Source organism: Phaseolus vulgaris, chromosome 1 (assembly GCF_000499845.2).
Source record: "Phaseolus vulgaris cultivar G19833 chromosome 1, P. vulgaris v2.0, whole genome shotgun sequence".
NCBI lineage: Eukaryota > Viridiplantae > Streptophyta > Magnoliopsida > Fabales > Fabaceae > Phaseolus > Phaseolus vulgaris.
The window spans coordinates 20,137,382-20,156,018 of NC_023759.2; the positions used below are offsets into that span (position 1 = coordinate 20,137,382).

The window sequence follows — 18,637 nt, forward strand, 5'->3', positions numbered from 1 at the left end:
TACGTGAAGAGAGCCTCTACTAGGGTGGAAAAACCCACCACCATAGCAAGGTTCTTAGTGGTCTCAATCTTGAGATAAGAGATAAAGTAGAACTATTGCCATACATGGACTTGAATGACTTGATCCAATTTTACATAAAAGTTGAACAACAAATTTTGAAAAAGGGTCAAGTCGCAAGGAGAGTTCTTACTCTAGCTCTTATCCAAAGAAGGTATATAAGAAGGAAAGGGAGGATAGTGTCTCATAAAATAAAACGAAAGAAACTTCCAAAAGTTTAGGAAAATATGTGTCTACCTCACAACCCCGCAGTAGAGACATCCAATGCATTAAGTGTCTTGGAAGAGGTCACATAGCATCCCAATGCCCAAATAGGAGAACCATGATCATAAGAGGATGAGATGAGTATGGCAGCCAAGATGATGAGTGATGAGAATCAAATAAAGGAGGCTTTTATTAATGGAGGAAGAGGACATCCACCTTCACATTTGAAGTTCTTCCTTCTAGTCTTCTCAAAATTAAAAGAAGACATAAAATAAAGATGAGGCCCAAGCCCAAAGCCCAAGCCCAAGCCCAAGAAGGCCAAAGCCCAAAGAGCCCAAGTCCATCCCATGAGGGGCAAGGCCAAGCTTTGAAATACTCTTGTATAGTTTTAGGAGGTGTGGTTATTAAATAAAGGAGTGTGAAAATGTAAAATAAAGTCACATTACCCATGTGACTTAGGAGAGTGGTGTAGATGTAGTTTTTGGGAGGTGCCATAGTAGAAAAAGGTCACACCTCCCATGTGACTTGTTTTTGGTGGGAATTTCAAATGAGTTTATTTGAAATTTCCCACCTATTTTTCAGCACCTTAGGCTATAAATAGAGGTGGACTAAGGTTGACCATTATTTTCATGTGTATAGGGTCCAAGATGACGATAAACATAGGATAGTTTCTTCATCCTTTTTGGGCTATGCCAAAGAATGGTGGCATAAAATTGTAATGGACATTATATATCGCAAGAAACCTCCCGTGGTTTCTTGGAATGCTTTGAAAGTGTGTATGCGCGCGAGGTTTGTTCCTCCTTCTAGGAAGGAACACTTGTTGAAGTTCCAAAGGCTTCCTCAAGGACATAGGATGGTAGAAGAATACATTAAAGATTTTGAAACAACTTTGACTAAAATGAATATGCATGCTAATGAAGAGTCAAAGCTAAAATGGTTTGTAAGTGGTTTGAGAAGAGATATTAGAGAAATTGTAGAATTAAATGAGTACTCTTCTTTAAAGAAAGTGTTTCGCCAAGCCATCAAGGTAGAATCCTATCTTTTGAAAACAACTTTCAAAAATACTCATGATTATAATTTCTACAACTCTTCTAGGAAGGATGCCAACAAAATGTCTACTCAAAATTGTCCTTCCAATTTTTCCAAACAAACCATGTTTCCAAAGAAAGTTTCTACTACAAATCCTTCTAATCCTAAGTCACCTACCCAACCTTCAAATATCAAATGTTTTAAATGTTTAGGTTTTGGGCACATAGCTCTTCATTGTCCACAAAAGCAAATCTTAATGATAAAAAAGGTAAAACAAGACCTACCTCACCCACCTACCACAAGTAAAAAAGAAAAAGACAAAGAAGGCCAAGTTGACATGGATCTAATCCTTTCACCTCCAAGGTGTTTTCCTTCCTTATCTTTTTCCTTACCCAAGGTTCCTGTTTCGTCCGGTTGACCGGGACGTCTTCGTGCGCGACCTCAACCGTCAGCTAAGGACTCCTTCCCACTGATTGCCTGTGAATTCCTGCAAAAAAGAGGACAAAGAGGCGCCCTAGCGGCCGTTTGCACTCCGACGCTCAAGTCAGCCAGCAAGAAACACCAAAAAACTGTCCACCCACGTATCTGAGCACCGCGTGTGGCACTCTGAAGGTGGTAAAAGAACTGTGTATCTGTGTGTGTGTTGTCTCATTTTGACAAAAATATTCTCCAGTCACTTGTACGTAACCTTAACGCACGGGCAAGCAACCAAAGAGTTTCTCGTAAGTTTGCCAAAGGTTCCAACCCTTTTTCCGACATTCTCCGCGCTATTTAAACTGCCCAGCATTTAAAGCGCCTTAAAGCGCTTTTACTCCCTAACGTAACGCACTCTTTAAAGCGCTTAATTACGAAACGTAACGCATTTAAGACGTTTGAAACGCTTGGGAGCTCTAATAGTACCAGAATGCCCGAAAGGGAAACTGTATTGAATATCTTTAATTACCTGGCACCTGACTAGAAGGTGTTTCCATTCTGGCATGGCTGTCGTACACGTGGAGGGCCTCACGACGCCATGACCCCATCTGGGGCGTTTCTGCCCATCCGGGGACGTTTATACGTGTGGGTCCTCCTGCCTGGGAGTGCTACTGCGCTAGGGGTGGCTTTTTGGGTGCCAACTCATGCCCCCAAGTATCTAGCCACTTACTCTGAGAGCGTATCTGCCTTCCTCTCGCACCCTGCACCCGGTTATCCTGGGCGTGACCTTCCTCTTGGGTCGTATCTGTCCCGAAGGCGTCTCTGGGGCGGCAGGGGTACTTCACGAGTCAGGCTGCCCTTCACTGGTACTATCACTATGGCCTTGAAGCCACCTTTTCCTTCTCTTTATCACTTTCCCGAGATATCGGGACCTGAGGCTTTCCCACGACATCGCCCCCTCCATGGTCTTTCCTACCCATGGGTATCGGGGAACCACACCGTGGTTGCCTTGCTTTTACACTGTTTGATCTGGCGACGCCTCCACCCAGGCGACGCCTGGCCTTGGCGACGCCTTGTCTCTATCTTGGCGACGCTTCCTCTTGTCTTCTCTACACCTGGGCGACACCTTGAGTTGACTTTGACTTTCCAGTCGTTGACTTTGACTTAGTCAACGCCCTGATACGGGACGGTACACAAGCCCCCCAGTCTTAAGCCGAAGACTTGTCTTCAGCGCAAAGACTAAAGCCTTGCCCCGTCCATCCACGTGCCTTCCTGACGACGTGTCATTCTCTGCTGACTCAGCAAATTTTCGAATTACTGACGCGACATTTTCTGAACCACAGGGGTATTCTTAATGACCGATTGGACATTCCCTGAAATGGGGATGATTACACCTTTTGGGCTACCCTTGATCGCGCGCCACGTGGCCCATCGCGTGGCCCTCCTTTAGAGACCTTTGCGCTTCCCCTGGGCAATCGACTCTCTGACGCGTGGCCCGATCCTGCGGCCCTTAGTTAGCGCTTCTTGAATCGCGAAATGTAACGTTTAAGTTGCTCCAAACCCCGCGCTCACCCTACTGTTACATTCATTCACTCTGCTACTTTGCCCTGTTCATCGCCCCCAAAACCTCTTCTCTCTGTAATTGCAATTCTTCCCTTCCTGTGCTCTCCTACCGCCTCCATTTCAACAGCAAAGGTATGGTTTCGAGCACTCTCAACTCTTCACTGTTGTCGCATTATAGGAAACTGCCTGGGACTGTTGTTATTCTCGTATTTCTCTGGACATTGTTTGTATGCTTCGTTGTTCCTTTCGCTTCCCTTCGTTCTCTTGCGGGTAGGGCGCTCCTAGGGTTCTTCCATTTTCCCCTTTTCTTCTCTCCAAACCCCTTTTCTCTGAACCCTTTCTTTCTCTTTTGATCTTCAGCATTGGCGTTGATGGCAAAGACCAAGACCACCGCGCCTCCCCCGCTCCCTAAGTCAGAGCTTTTCTGGGATCGCCGGGCGCATCATCCTTACGCTCTTCCAGAATTCGTTCAAAGGCTGGAAGGGGAAATTTTTCAAGGTACGCGCGACCAAGCGCGATCCTACCATTCTAGAGGGCGAACTTGCGAAATTTTCCCCTGTACTGGACAGACAAACCCATAACTATGAAGCCCTTGGCTCTGGACGAACTTGCCCCGCCTGACCGAGATATATGCAAAGCCTTGGCGGGACTGGGGATAGTCTTCGATACCGCCAAGCTCATCGCAAATGAATTCAATGCCCATGGGCTTTCTACATACTTCGGTATCTGCTCTTGGCGATTTATGATGCATTAGTTGTTATGGTTATCTGCATTACCATCTTTCCCTGTACAATGTTACTTGCATTTCGCATCTCTTCCTGTATTGTGAATCCACATAACTGCTCTAGTGCTAATCCTTGTTGTTTGGCCTGTCTTGACGTAGGATCGGTGATGGGCGCTTCCAAAAGAATAATGTTGGCGAAAGCACTGAAGGAGGCTCGTGCCGCCAAGGCAGGCGTCTCCTCCAGCCCTGTTGCCAATCCGATTCTCCCACCGGCTCCGACACCGCCGCCTCCAGTCACTGCTGAAGCTGCTTCTAGCCCATCTCCGACGCCTCCACCTGGCTCTGACTTGCTTCCAACCCCCAACTCTCCTTCGCCTATCGCCGCTGTTCTCCTGGCTGCGGCCTCGTCACCGGCTCCACCCCCCCTTGACAAATGGAAAAGGGTTTTGGAGATTCTGTCACACGATGAGGGATCGGAGGGTGTGGCGCCCTTCAGAAGGAGAAAATCCGCGCGGGTGTGGCGCCCTTCAGAAGGAGAGACGTCGCCACAGGGAGGGAACCCCTTTATGGACAACCCTCCAAGTGCAACCTCACTCCCTCCTATGATTCTCCAAGAGGAAAGGGGCGAAGGTGCTAAATCTGCGCCGCCTCTGCCGCCGCCAGAAACCACCGCTTCCCCGGCTCCCAACGCTGCCGCCCCCGACTTCATTGCCATTCCCCCTCCAATCATGCATCTGATGAGGGGTTTCAGTGGCGGGACTATGCCAGAAGGTACCGACAGGAGGGAAGGTATGCCTTTCTATTTGGGGGCTTTCTTGGCGGTGGCTCTCGAATGGCGCTCCCAAGCCAGAAACGCTGTCTTGCAAACTCAAACTCTCCAGGCCTTGGAAACGAAGGCAACTACCCTGGAGGAGGAGATGAGGATCCTGGGACGCCAGAACGAGGCTTATTGTTCCTCCCTGAAACAAGCACAAGAGTCTAGGGCAGAAACTGAGAGGAAACTGGCAGAGGCCTTGGAGCTCCAGGCTGACTTCTACGCTCGTGAAGTTGCTCTCCAAGTACAGGTGGCGGGTCTTCAGGAAGTGGTCAAAGCGGATGCAGAAACTCACAAAGACCTGAAGGACCGTTGCTGTGAACAGGATGCCAAGGTGGAACGGATGGAGGAGGAAATGGCCACGCAGGCCAAAGCTATGGACCTTCTCCGAGTTGACTACGACAAACTGCAGGTCGAGGTTAGCCGGCTTCGTGTGGAGAAAGAGGCTCTGGAGAAGCAGGTGGCCTCTAGAGATGCCGCCATTGAGGAACTGGAGAAGGAGAAAAAGTCCCTTATCCAGGAGATGGCGGGCACCTTCGAGGAGGGGTTCCAAGAGGCCCTGTCCCAGGCGTTCTGCGAGAATCCTGGCGTCAACCTTTCGAACTGCGACCCCACACACCACGTAGTCGACGGGAAGGTCGTGCCCATGGATTTGAACGACTGAACTGCTGCCCCTCATCCGCCACCTTCCTCTTCAAGCTTAACTCTTCATTCTTTACCTTCGCCTTTTGATTTTATCTGCCAAAACTTGTAATTCTTTGAACTATCCGCACTCTTGTTACTGACTTAGGACATTCGCATGGTTGTCTTCATTTCTTTTTCACATACGATTCTGCCTATGCGATCTCGTTCTCATCTTTCCCTTCATACGCTTGATCTCGTTCTCATCTTTCCCTTCACACGCTTCAATTATTTTATCCGTGTTCTGCCCGTTTCTCACACTTCGTTGGGCGGTTTGGTATGATTGGGTAAGGTCGCCCGCCAACCCTTACGCCCATGGAGAGGCTCACTAAGTGGCGCCGTATCGTCCACGGGACGTCTCTGATACCGAAAGGCTCTTTCTTTGATCTTTTAACTCTCGGCGCCCACGCCTAAGGAGAGGCCTGCTAAAGCAGCACCGTATCGTCCCCGGGTGTCTAAAACGCTGAGTGCTGTGGGGTTTTTGTTCCCTCCATGGTCTTTCCTGCCCATAGGTATCGGGGAAACCCTGCCAGTGACTCGCTGGCGCTCGGCGGTTTCGCCTCCCTCCACAGTCTTTCCTACCTGTGGGTATCGGGGAGGCGACGCCTGTGACTAACTTTGCTTTTCTTTGCTTTCGTCTCCCTCCACAGCCTTTCCTACCTGTGGGTATCAGGGAGGCGACGCCTGTGACTAACTTTGCTTTTCTTTGGTTTCGTCTCCCTCCACAGTCTTTCCTACCTGTGGGTATCGGGGAGGCGACGCCTGTCGGTATTTGGGTTGGCGACGCCCGCGACATCTCGTCTGTCGTCGCCCTTTACGTCCTTCCTGGCAACGCCTCGGGCGTTACCTTTACTTCGTCATTGACCTTAATCCTTGCCTTGGTCAACACCTGATAACAGCGAAGAGCCCAAGGTTTTGCCTGTGCCATCCACGTGGCGCTCCTTGTATTGCTGATGGGACCTTCTGTCATTCGACTTGATCCACGTGGCGCTGCTTACATGGTTGGTGGGGTATCTAGTCATTTCATTTTCTGACTCCTGCTGTACCCCTGGCTCATTTTCGACGGCGGATCGTACCATTGGATATTCTGTTGACGGGACATTTTCTGATTTAAACCAGAGATGCCAGCGTCATCCTTTCATCTTCTGCCACGTGTATCAATCGTGCGGTGCATCCATTCACGTCGTTTGGCGCTCTAACCGCTTTATTTAACTCTTCAAGCTCTGGAACTATCTTCATCGTTTTCTCACTTCTCATAACCTACTTGCGTTCTTTCTTCTTGCACCCTTTCTTCTCTGTCGAAGGGCTGTTCTAACCTTCGCTCCCTCGCTCAACCCTTGCACTTCTAGCCATTCTGATCGTGCTAAAGAATGTCTTCTCACGATGCTTCCCCCAGGGTTCGTCCCAAAGACTTGTACCCTTGGGCCTCGAGCGAACTTCTTGATGAGTGTTCGTGCTTGCTCTCCACCAGGGCCGTACGAGAACACAAAGGGGAGTTGTGTTCTTACGACCACCGGGCCTTCGCGAGGAGGCACGATGACGACATCGCTGTGCTCCCTTGCACTTTGGGGGAGCCAGTGTGTGGAGACGAACGGGCCAACAACGGGGTCCCTTTCTTTTACTTTTACCAGGTGGTGTTCAAGACCATCGGGGTGCGCTTACCCTTCTCCTGGTTCGAGAAGGAACTGCTGACGGAGATCAACGTGGCTCCCGCCCAGTTATACCCCAACAGCTGGGCCTTTGTCAAGGCCTTCGATGTCCTCTTTGGGTTTCTGGGTTGTGCACCCTCGGTTGACCTCTTTCTTCACTTTTTTGAGGTGAAGAGACAGAGACACAACCTCTGGGTAACTCTCAGCAATGTACCCGGAAGAGTTCTCTTCACGCCCTTCCAAAGCTCGTTCACGGGGTGGAAAGGCCGGTTCTTCAAGATCTGCTGTACTGATCTTGTTCCCAACGCCCTCGATGGGTTTCCACTATACTGGGTGAGAGAGGAAAAGGTCCTCAAAGCCAAACCCCTCAAGAATCTGGCTCCAAGTGATCAAATAGCTTGCCGGATTCTTGCTGAGGCGGGAGGCTTTGACTCTGCTACGGTGATCAGCTTGGAGTTCAACGCTAAGACTCTTGAGAAGTACATATGTGAGAACCACCGCCTTGGGCAACTTCGGCCTTTGTTACTTTCTAACTGTGCCTGTCTTCCTTCACGGTGTCGCTAATACATCTATTCCTTTTGTGCAGGTTCGAAAATAGGCCAAGAAAAGAGGACACGACTTACTCGAGCGCTGCGGGCTGGGAAAGGGGCTTCGCCTTCCTCCAGTGATGACTCTGATGAGCGCTGAGAAGTGGCTTGTTTGTGTTTTTGCATTTTGTACCGAACATTGCTTGTAACAACAACTTTTCAATATCATAATTTTTTACAACGCCACTTTACTTTGCATATGCTTCATATACCGCGCGACTTCCTTTCGTCTCGTTCTGCCAACGATGCATGCTTTTCCTTGGGCGGCGCCTTCTTTCTGGGTGACGCCAAGACCTAGGCGACGCCTTCTTCCTTGGCGACACCATGGCCTAGGCGGCGCATCACATTACTTCTAACAAGGAAAAATAAAGGCTGAAAACCAAGGCACTTCTTTTTCTCAACTGGTTTTTCCATTTATTAGGGTGACCTCATTAAAAAACCCCCGAAAGGGAAAAAGAGCGTCCCCTTCAACTAAATTGTTACATGCTGCTTACATAGGTCAACTGAAATAAAATTTTAAGTTGGCTGCATTCCAACTGCGCGGGATAGGGCCTCCATCTAAAGTCTCCAGGTTGTACGAACCGTTGCCCTTAGCCTCAGTAACTCTGAAGGGCCCGGTCCACTTGGGAGACAGCTTATTCTCCAACTTGTACGGGTGAGCTTTCCTCATCACTAGGTCGCCCACCTGAAACTGTCGCGGCTTTACTTTAGAGTTATATTGCCGCTCCACTCTTCTCTTCATCGCTTCAGCTTTTATTCTAGCTTCTTCCCTGGCCTCTTCTAGTAGATCTAGGTTTACCTGTCTCTCCTCGTTAGACTCCTCCACCACAAAGTTTTGAAAACGCGGTGAGCTTTCGTGTATTTCTACTGGAATCATCGCGTCCGACCCGTACACCAAACTGAACGGCGTCTCCATAGTAGAGGATTGGGGCGTGGTGTGGTATGCCCACACAATCCTTGGCACCTCTTTCGCCCACGCCCCTTTGGCCTTCTCTAATCTTCTTTTTAACCCCCTCAGCAGAACTCTGTTTGCTGACTCTACTTGTCCATTGGTCTGGGGTGTTCGACCGACGCGAACACTTGCTTGATTCCCACTTCAGCGCACAGATTTCTCAACTGCTGACTGGCGAACTGGGTCCCGTTGTCAGATATCAGGCGCCTGGGTACGCCAAAGCGACACACGATGTTTCTCCACACAAAATGCTGTACCTTATGCGCAGTGATTTGTGCCACGGGTTCTGCCTCTATCCACTTAGTGAAGTATTCGATGGCGACTATCAGATACTTCATCTGCCTGATTGCTAGTGGGAAAGGGCCCAGGATGTCAATTCCCCATGTGTGGAAAGGCCACGGGCTGTATATGGACCACAACTCTTCTGGCGGCGCCTTGTGCCAGTCAGCGTGCTTTTGGCATTGCTTACACCGCTGGGCGTGTCGTGCGCAATCCTCTTTCACTATTGGCCAGAAGAAACCTGCGCGTATTACCTTGGAGGCTAAGGACCTTCCTCCTACATGGCTTCCGCAGATGCCTTCGTGTAGCTCCGCCATTATCCTGGTGCACTCATCGCCACTGACGCATGTTAGGATAGGGTGAGCGAAACCGTGTCTGAACAGCACCCCATCCACCAAGGTATATCTTGCGACGTTCCTTTTCATTTTCTTACCCTCTTCAGGGTCCACTGGAAGGGCCCCATCCGCCAGGTATCGTTTATAGGGCGTCATCCAGGTGTCTCCCGTGGACAGGACACAAACCTGCATCTGCTCTTCCTCAGACGCACCCGCGTATATACTGATGCGGGGCGCCCTCTGCGTATCTTGGGTTAATGAGGAATGACTCCTCGGCCTTCCCCTTGATGCATAAATCTGGAGGACATCCACCCTGTTGTCTTCCACGAATCGACGCGGAGCTTTGAGGGTCTCCTGGATCACTGTCCTCTGTCTACCCCCCTTGCCTGAGCTGGCCAGCTTTGCGAGCAGGTCAGCTCTGGCATTCTGCTCTCTCGGGACGTGTATCAACTCAAGAGCGTTGAACGCCCCTCTCAACAACTGGACGTATTTTAGATACGCCGCCATCTGGGGGTCCTTCGCCTGGAACTCACCCGACACCTGCCCCGTAATCAACTGGGAGTCGCTCTTCACTAGGAGATTCTGTGCGCCCATCTCCTTGGCCAAGAGCATTCCTGCAATCAGGGCTTCATATTCTGCTTGGTTGTTACTTGCCTTGAAGGCAAAACGCAAGGCCTGCTCGATCAGTATGCCGTCGGGTCCTTCCAGCACTATTCCCACACCACTCCCTTGTTGGTTTGAGGAGCCATCAACCGAGAGCAGCCACTGTGAACTCGCTTCCACCTCTTGCTCACCTCCGGGCGAAAGTTCTGCTACAAAATCCGCATACACCTGCCCTTTGATGGATCCTCTAGGCTCGTACTGTATGTCGAATTCTGACAGTTCCACTGCCCAGCGTACCATTCTTCCTGCCACATCGCGCTTCTGCAGCACCTTCTGTATAGGGAGGTTGGTCATTACCACCACCGTAAAACTGTGGAAGTAATGACGGAGCCTCCTAGCCGAGAACACTACCGCCAGCGCCGCCTTCTCCAGTGCTTGGTACCTTGTCTCAGCTCCCTGTAAGGCCTTGCTTACAAAGTAGATGGGCTTCTGACTCTGGTCCTGCTCTTGGATCAATACAGAACTGATGGCCCTATCTGTTACAGTAAAATACAACCGGAGGGGCACGCCCGTTACCGGTTTGCAGAGAACTGGAGGCGTCGCCAGGTAATCCTTCAGCTTAACGAAAGCCGCTTCGCATTCCTCAGTCCATGCAAAGCGACTGTTTCTCTTGAGGCACTGGAAGTACGGGTGCCCCTTTTCTCCTCCGGCGGAAACAAACCTCGAGAGCGCCGCCATCCGCCCTGTCAACTGTTGAACCTCCTTTACCGATGTCGGACTCCGCATGGCGATAATAGCCGCACATTTGTCGGGGTTCGCCTCTATCCCCCTCTCGGTGAGCAGGAAACCCAAGAATTTACCGGCCTCTACTCCGAAAACACACTTCTCGGGGTTCAACTTGAGGCGGTATTTGGATATTGTGTTGAACAACTCCTCCAAGTCTGCCATGTGTTGCACCCTGTTCTGCGACGCCACCACCATGTCGTCTACATAGGCGTATACGTTCCTCCCAAGCATTGGCGCCAGGACCTTGTCCATTAACCTCTGGTACGTGGCGCCCGCGTTTTTGAGCCTGAAAGGCATCACCTTATAGCAATAACTGCATGTTTCAGTCATGAACGCAGTCTTGCTCTCGTCTCTGGGGTGCATCTTGATTTGGTTATACCCTGAGAAGGCGTCCAGGAAGCTTAACACTTTGCTGCCAGACGCGCTGTCCACTAGGGCGTCGATGTTGGGCAACGGATAGGAATCCTTTGGGCACGCCTTGTTCAGGTCCGTGAAGTCAACGCACATTCTCCACTTTCCGTTCGCCTTTTTCACCAAGACGACGTTGGCGAGCCACTCAGGGTACTGAATCTCCCTAATGTGGCCAGCACTCAGCAGCTTCTGCGTTTCGTCTTTCACCACCTGTTGTCGCTCCTCATTGAACTTCCTCCTTCTCTGACGCACGGGGCGGACCGTGGCGTCCATGCTGAGGTGGTGACACAGGAAATCGGGGTCGATGCCCGGCATATCCGAGGCGGACCATGCGAAGGCATCCAGGTGGCGCAAAATCACTTCTGCCACCCCTTCCTGTTCTTCTGGACTTAGCGAGCTTCCTAACTTGAAAGCTTTGCCGCCAATCTCCCTTTCTAGGGTGTTAGCTGCAGGTTGCTCCCTATTATCATCTTCGGCGGGCGCCGCTTCTTCTACGGGCGCAACTTCTTCGGGGGGCACCGCCTCTTCCACGGGCGCCTCCTCCATTGGCACATCTGCTTCGGGCATCGCCCTTTCTGCTATGGCCTCTTCAAGCGTCAGCCCAGCGGGCGTCGCCTCAATCATCGTTGCGTCCGCGCTCGGCGGACGTTCGTACACCATGAAAACGCCTCTCTTCGTCTTCAGGCTGTTTTCGTAGCATTTCCTCGCCTCCTCCTGGTCTGATCTGATGACTATCACCCGGCCACTGAGGTCCGGTAGCTTCATCTTCATGTGACGGGTGGAGGATATTGCACTCAGGCGGTTTAACGCCGGTCTGCCCAGCAAAATATTGTAGGTAGAATTGGCGTTCACGACGAGGTACCGAATGCTCTCTGTTCGGGAAGCCTCTCCGTCTGTGAACGTAGTCCTCAACTCCAGGTACCCCCGGACCTCTATCTGGTTATCCCCAAACCCATACAAACATCCCGTATAGGGACTCAGCAGATCGGGGGACAACCGCAACTTATTAAAGGTCGACAGAAACATGACGTCTGCCGAGCTTCCCTGATCAACAAGCACTCTGTGGACCTTCCTTCCAGCCGTGACGACCGAGATGACAACGGGATCGTTGTCATGGGGCACTACATCTCGGAGGTCTCTTCTTGTGAACACAATATCTGACTCCCAGGGCTCCCCCGAGAGCCTCTCTTCGATTAAATTCACCCCCCTCGCGTATTTCTTCCGCTGGGAGGCGGTGGGTCCTCCGCCGAAAAAACCTCCAGCAATGGTGTGGACCTCGCCAAGCACAGGCATCTCGTGTGCTGGCTCATCTGCCGGCGGCGACAGGGTGGCGGTCGTGGTGGACTCTGCGACATAATCTTTCAAAAACCCAGTCCTCACCAGCTCATCTAGCTGGCAGCCCAACGACAGGCAATTATCAATTTGGTGCCCGAAAGCCTCGTGAAATTCGCACCAAAAGTCTTTGCGGGGCCCTAACACCTTATCGGTCTTCGCCGGTCGCCTCAGCCTCTTGGCTATGTTGGGTACGGCGATCAAATCCTTCAACTCAACTACGAAGTTGTACCTCGCCGGTCTTGCTCTGGCGGGGCCCCGAGGCTGGGGCTTTCTGGCCTCGTAGGGGCGTCTAGCCTCTGGCTTCTTTCTCCCCGTCGTTGTCTCATTGACTCTGACGGGTTGAACTCGCGTTGGTCCCCTCGGGCGTGAGGGCACGGCGCTGGTGCGCTTCACACATACCTCCCCTTCCGAAGCAATATGCTCTACCGCCCTACGCCGTAATTCAGCGAAAGTCCTAGGGCGATTGCGGATAATAGATTCTCCAAAGGGGCCGGGGCATACGCCTTTCACAAATGCGTACACGATCATAGGCTCCTCTGTTGTACCAACCTTCACGACCTGGGCCCCGAAGCGATTGATATACTCCTTCAGGGTCTCCCCCTGATACTGCTTCACGTCAAACAGGTCGTAAGAGACCGGCGGCGGGGCCTTGTTGGCCAAATACTGTTCTCTGAATAACCGCGACAACTGGCGGAATGATGTGATATGGCCCTCGGGGAGGCTAATGAACCAGTCCATAGCCATCCCGGTCAGGGTGCTCATGAAGAGCTTGCACTTGGCAGCATCAGAACCGCCTATCAGGACCATCTGCGTGTGAAATGCAGCGAGGTGCGTCTCTGGGTCCTCCATCCCAGTGAAGATTACCTTGGGTCCCGCGAACGTGTTCGGGATCGCTGCGCCTAGGATCTCCTGCGAGAAAGGAGTGGAAAACTCCCTCGGCGGGGAATAGTTCTCCGTCTCGTCCTGCCCAGGCCGCCTCCGATCGTTTCTCAGGCCCTGGCGCAACTCCTCATTCACACGGTGGAGCTCTTCGTTGCGCTCATGCGAGGCATCAAGATCTGCCTCCATGCGCTCCTGCTCCATCTTCGAATCCGCCATGTCCTGCTGCAGCCCCCTCATTATTTCCAGGACCTGCTGCATGGATAGGTCTGCTGGGGCTGCGCGCGCTGCTCTTCGTCTGGTGGGGGCCATTGTCACTCCAACCTCCTTCAACGTTACTGTAGCTTGGTAACTTCTCCTCGAACTTGTGATGGGACTGATGTTTTATATCGAGCCCCACGGTGGGCGCCAAATGTTCCGTCCGGTTGACCGGGACGTCTTCGTGCGCGACCTCAACCGTCAGCTAAGGACTCCTTCCCACTGATTGCCTGTGAATTCCTGCAAAAAAGAGGACAAAGAGGCGCCCTAGCGGCCGTTTGCACTCCGACGCTCAAGTCAGCCAGCAAGAAACACCAAAAAATTGTCCACCCACGTATCTGAGCACCGCGTGTGGCACTCTGAAGGTGGTAAAAGAACTGTGAATCTGTGTGTGTGTTGTCTCATTTTGACAAAAATATTCTCCAGTCACTTGTACGTAACCTTAACGCACGGGCAAGCAACCAAAGAGTTTCTCGTAAGTTTGCCAAAGGTTCCAACCCTTTTTCCGACATTCTCCGCGCTATTTGAACTGCCCAGCATTTAAAGCGCCTTAAAGCGCTTTTACTCCCTAACGTAACGCACTCTTTAAAGCGCTTAATTACGAAACGTAACGCATTTAACACGTTTGAAACGCTTGGGAGCTCTAATAGTACCAGAATGCCCGAAAGGGAAACTGTATTGAATATCTTTAATTACCTGGCACCTGACTAGAAGGTGTTTCCATTCTGGCATGGCTGTCGTACACGTGGAGGGCCTCACGACGCCATGACCCCATCTGGGGGCGTTTCTGCCCATCCGGGGACGTTTCTACGTGTGGGTCCTCCTGCCTGGGAGTGCTACTGCGCTAGGGGTGGCTTTTTGGGTGCCAACTCATGCCGCCAAGTATCTAGCCACTTACTCTGAGAGCGTATCTGCCTTCCTCTCGCACCCTGCACCCGGTTATCCTGAGCGTGACCTTCCTCTTGGGTCGTATCTGTCCCGAAGGCGTCTCTGGGGCGGCAGGGGTACTTCACGAGTCAGGCTGCCCTTCACTGGTACTATCACTATGGCCTTGAAGCCACCTTTTCCTTCTCTTTATCACTTTCCCGAGATATCGGGACCTGAGGCTTTCCCACGACATCGCCCCCTCCATGGTCTTTCCTACCCATGGGTATCGGGGAACCACACCGTGGTTGCCTTGCTTTTACACTGTTTGATCTGGCGACGCCCCGGTTGGGCGACGCCTCCACCCAGGCGACGCCTGGCCTTGGCGACGCCTTGTCTTTATCTTGGCGACGCTTCCTCTTGGCGTCTCTACACCTGGGCGACACCTTGAGTTGACTTTGACTTTCCAGTCGTTGACTTTGACTTGGTCAACGCCCTGATACGGGACGGCACAGTTCCTATTTCACCACCATCTTGGTTAAAAACTGTTAGGGATAATTTGTTCATACCTCCTAATGGTTGTCACCATTTAAGAGGTCTTTTTCCAAAACATCACATCATTCCTAAACAAATTTTTCCAACTTGGTCGATTTATAGAACCTCCTTTTCTGAAATCCCATTATTTACAAATGCTAAGTCATGTTTACATTTTTCTTCCACTTTTAATTGTAAAACTAAACTGACTTTGTTATATGCAGGGATTCAGAATTCGTGGACGAATTCTCTCCAACTCGAGGAGTATGATGAGAATCAAATAAAGGAGGCTTTTATTAATGGAGGAAGAGGACATCCACCCTCACATTTGAAGTTCTTCCTTCTAGTCTTCTCAAAATTAAAAGAAGACATAAAATAAAGATGAGGCCCAAGCCCAAAGCCCAAGCCCAAGCCCAAGAAGGCCAAAGCCCAAAGAGCCCAAGTCCATCCCATGAGGGGCAAGGCCAAGCTTTGAAATACTCTTGTATAGTTTTAGGAGGTGTGGTTATTAAATAAAGGAGTGTGAAAATGTAAAATAAAGTCACATTACCCATGTGACTTAGGAGAGTGGTGTAGATGTAGTTTTTGGGAGGTGTCATAGTAGAAAAAGGTCACACCTCCCATGTGACTTGTTTTTGGTGGGAATTTCAAATGAGTTTATTTGAAATTTCCCACCTATTTTTCAGCACCTTAGGCTATAAATAGAGGTGCTTCCTTTGTAAAATTCAGATTGGAATTAATCTAAGAAAACTCTACTCAAATTTTAAGTGAACTTTGGAGAGCTTTGAGCCTTCTTCTCTAGTCTTATCTTGATGGATCATTGGAGTCCTCAAGTGGCGACATCACTCTCATCTAGGAGCATTCCACACTTCTAGTGGCGAGATCATCCAACATTCTTCCATCTTCATGAGCACTCTCTTCTCCTTCCTTTCTTCTCTTTCTATTGTTTTTGTTAGCTTGTGTTCTTGAGTTTTGGTTTGGTGTTCTTACTGTTTTTTTTATGAGTTTTGGTTCGGCAGTTTTATATTTCAGTCCATTCATCTTGTTCCTTTGCTTTTCTTACTCTTTTGTTCGGTTCAATTTGACTAAAATTGGTTCATCCAAATGAGTTTGGGATTTGGTACTAGTTTTTGGTGACTTCTTGTCTTAGAACAATGATCCAACTCTAAGAAAAGTGCCTCTATAATGTCCAACTCAAGGTGATGTGATTCCAATAGCCACATAGAACAAGATTCTTGACATTTTTAGGAATCACCTTGAGCTGGAAAATATAGAGGCACTTTTCTTAGAGTTGGATCATTGTTCTAAGACAAGAACTCACCAATAACTAGTACCAAATCCCAAACTCATTTGGATGAACCAAATATTGTCAAATTGAATCAACAAAGAGATTAAAACTGGAATTGACCGAACAGAATTGAACAAATGATCAAATGAACCGAACCAAAACAGAAATTAAAAACAGAAACAGAACATAGTGCTTGAAAAAATAGAAAAACCGAAACTGAAAAATTCAAGAACACAAAGCAACATGAACAATTGAAGAAGAAGAAAGGAAGGAGAAGAGAATGCTCATGAAGATGGAAGGAGGATGGATGATCTCGCCACTAGAAGTGTGGAATGCTCCTAGATGAGAGTGATGCCGCCACTTGAGGACTCCATTGATCCATCAAGATAAGACTAGAGAAGAAGGCTCCAAAAGCTCTCCAAAGGTTACTAAAAATTTGAGTAGAGTTTTCTTAGATTAATTCCAATCTGAAAAATACAAAGAGAGCACCTCTATTTATAGCCTAAGGTGCTGAAATATAAGCTACACAAATTCAAAAAAACTCCCTCCCAAAAAGCTTCTAGAATTTGCGCCTAAAACAAAGCATGAGGAAGGTGTGACCTCTTCCTTCACTTTGGCACCTCCTTTTCTACTCCTACACCTATCTACTAACACACCCCCCCTAAGACTCCTAACTAAAGACTAAAAGATGCTAAAACAAAAGAGGTTTCTAATGTTTCCCTCTAAGCACCTTCAACTAAAGAAATTACAAAAAGAGAAAATAAATGTCCTCTAGCTCCCAAAGCTTTGAACATGCTTCTTGTAATCCTTTGAGGTGGACTTTGACCTCCATGGGCGTCTTCTATTTGTGCCTCCACCTCCTCTTGATCTTGTTGATTGGCCTCCATGTCCTCTTGGGCTTGATCTCCATCATACTCCCCGAGTTGGAGAGAATTCGACCACGAATTCTGGAGACCTACAGAAAAAGGAGTTAGATCGTTGACATTAAAAGTATGACTACCTAAGAATGTATCAGGCATATCTAACTCATAAGCATTGTCATTAATCCTCTTGAGGACTTGGAAAGGTCCATCCCCTCGAGGCATTAGTTTGGACTTCCTTTGAGTAGGAAAACGATCCTTCCTCAAGTGAAGCCAAACCCAATCGCCCTCATCAAACAACAATGCTTTTCTCCTTTTATTGGCAAGTTCAGCATACTTGCCAACCTTCTTCTCAATTCTCTTCTTGATGTCTTTATGCAAAGTTTTCACAAAAGAAGCCTTTTCATCCCCATCTTTGCACAAGACATCTCCAAGAAGGGGAATAGGAAGAAGATCAAGAGGTGTTAGGGGATTAAACCCATAGACCACCTCAAAAGGAGAATGGGAGGTGGTAGAATTTACTACTCGGTTATATGCAAACTCAACATGGGGTAGTAAATTCTCCCACACTCTAGGATTCCCCGAAATAAAGCATCTCAATAGTTGTCCCAAAGTTCTATTCACCACCTCGGTTTGACCATCAGTTTGTGGGTGACAAGTGGTAGAAAATAAAAGCTTAGTTCCAAGCTTGCCCCACAAGGTCTTCCAAAAGTGACTCAAGAACTTAGGATCTCTATCGGACACTATACACCTAGGAATCCCATGCAAGCGAACCACTTCTTGAAAGAAGAGGTTTGCAATGTGGCATGCATCATCCACTTTGTGGCAAGGAATAAAGTGAGCCATCTTTGAAAAACGATCCACTACCACAAAAATGGAGTCCTTTCCCTTTGATGTCTTGGGTAAGCCTAAGATGAAATCCATAGATATATCTACCCAAGGCATTGAAGGGATAGGAAGAGGAGTATAAAGACCATGGGGATGCATTTTAGACTTAGCTTTGCGGCAAGCTATGCATTTATCACACAAACTATGAACATGTTTATGCATATGTGGCCAAAAGAAATGTTCATGCAACACATCCAAAGTTTTAGCAACCCCAAAATGTCCCATTAAACCCCCCTCATGAGCTTCTCTAACAAGAGATAATCTAATAGAGCTTTGGGGAACACAAAGACGTTTTCCTTTAAAAAGAAAGCCATCTTGAATAAAAAAATCTTTGTGTCCTCCTTTAAGACACTCTTGATAGATGGGAGAAAAATCAAGGTCATCATGATAAAGTTCCTTAATGTGATCAAAACCAAGATATTGAGAGGTTAAAAGATTTAGCAAGGTGTATCTTCTAGAAAGAGCATCCGCCACAATATTTATTTTGCCTTGCTTGTGTTTGATCACATAAGGAAATTGCTCAATGAATTCCACCCACTTAGCATGCCTCTTGTTAAGTTTGTTTTGGCTTTTCAAATATTTAAGAGATTCATGATCACTATGTATCACAAACTCTTTGGGAAAAAGATAGTGTTGCCAAGTA

At 49.0% G+C, this 18,637-nt stretch overlaps 1 protein-coding gene across 1 annotated transcript in view; it reads left to right on the top strand.

The window, feature by feature from the left end:
* Positions 1-1,037: 1,037 nt before the first annotated feature.
* The window catches only part of LOC137815469 (uncharacterized), a 60,810-nt gene continuing 43,210 nt past the window's right edge, over positions 1,038-18,637 (top strand). Inside the window, exon 1 of the mRNA XM_068618587.1 lies at positions 1,038-1,687. Coding sequence (XP_068474688.1) covers positions 1,040-1,687 — 648 coding nt within the window. The 5' untranslated portion in view covers positions 1,038-1,039. The remainder of the gene's footprint in view (positions 1,688-18,637) is intronic.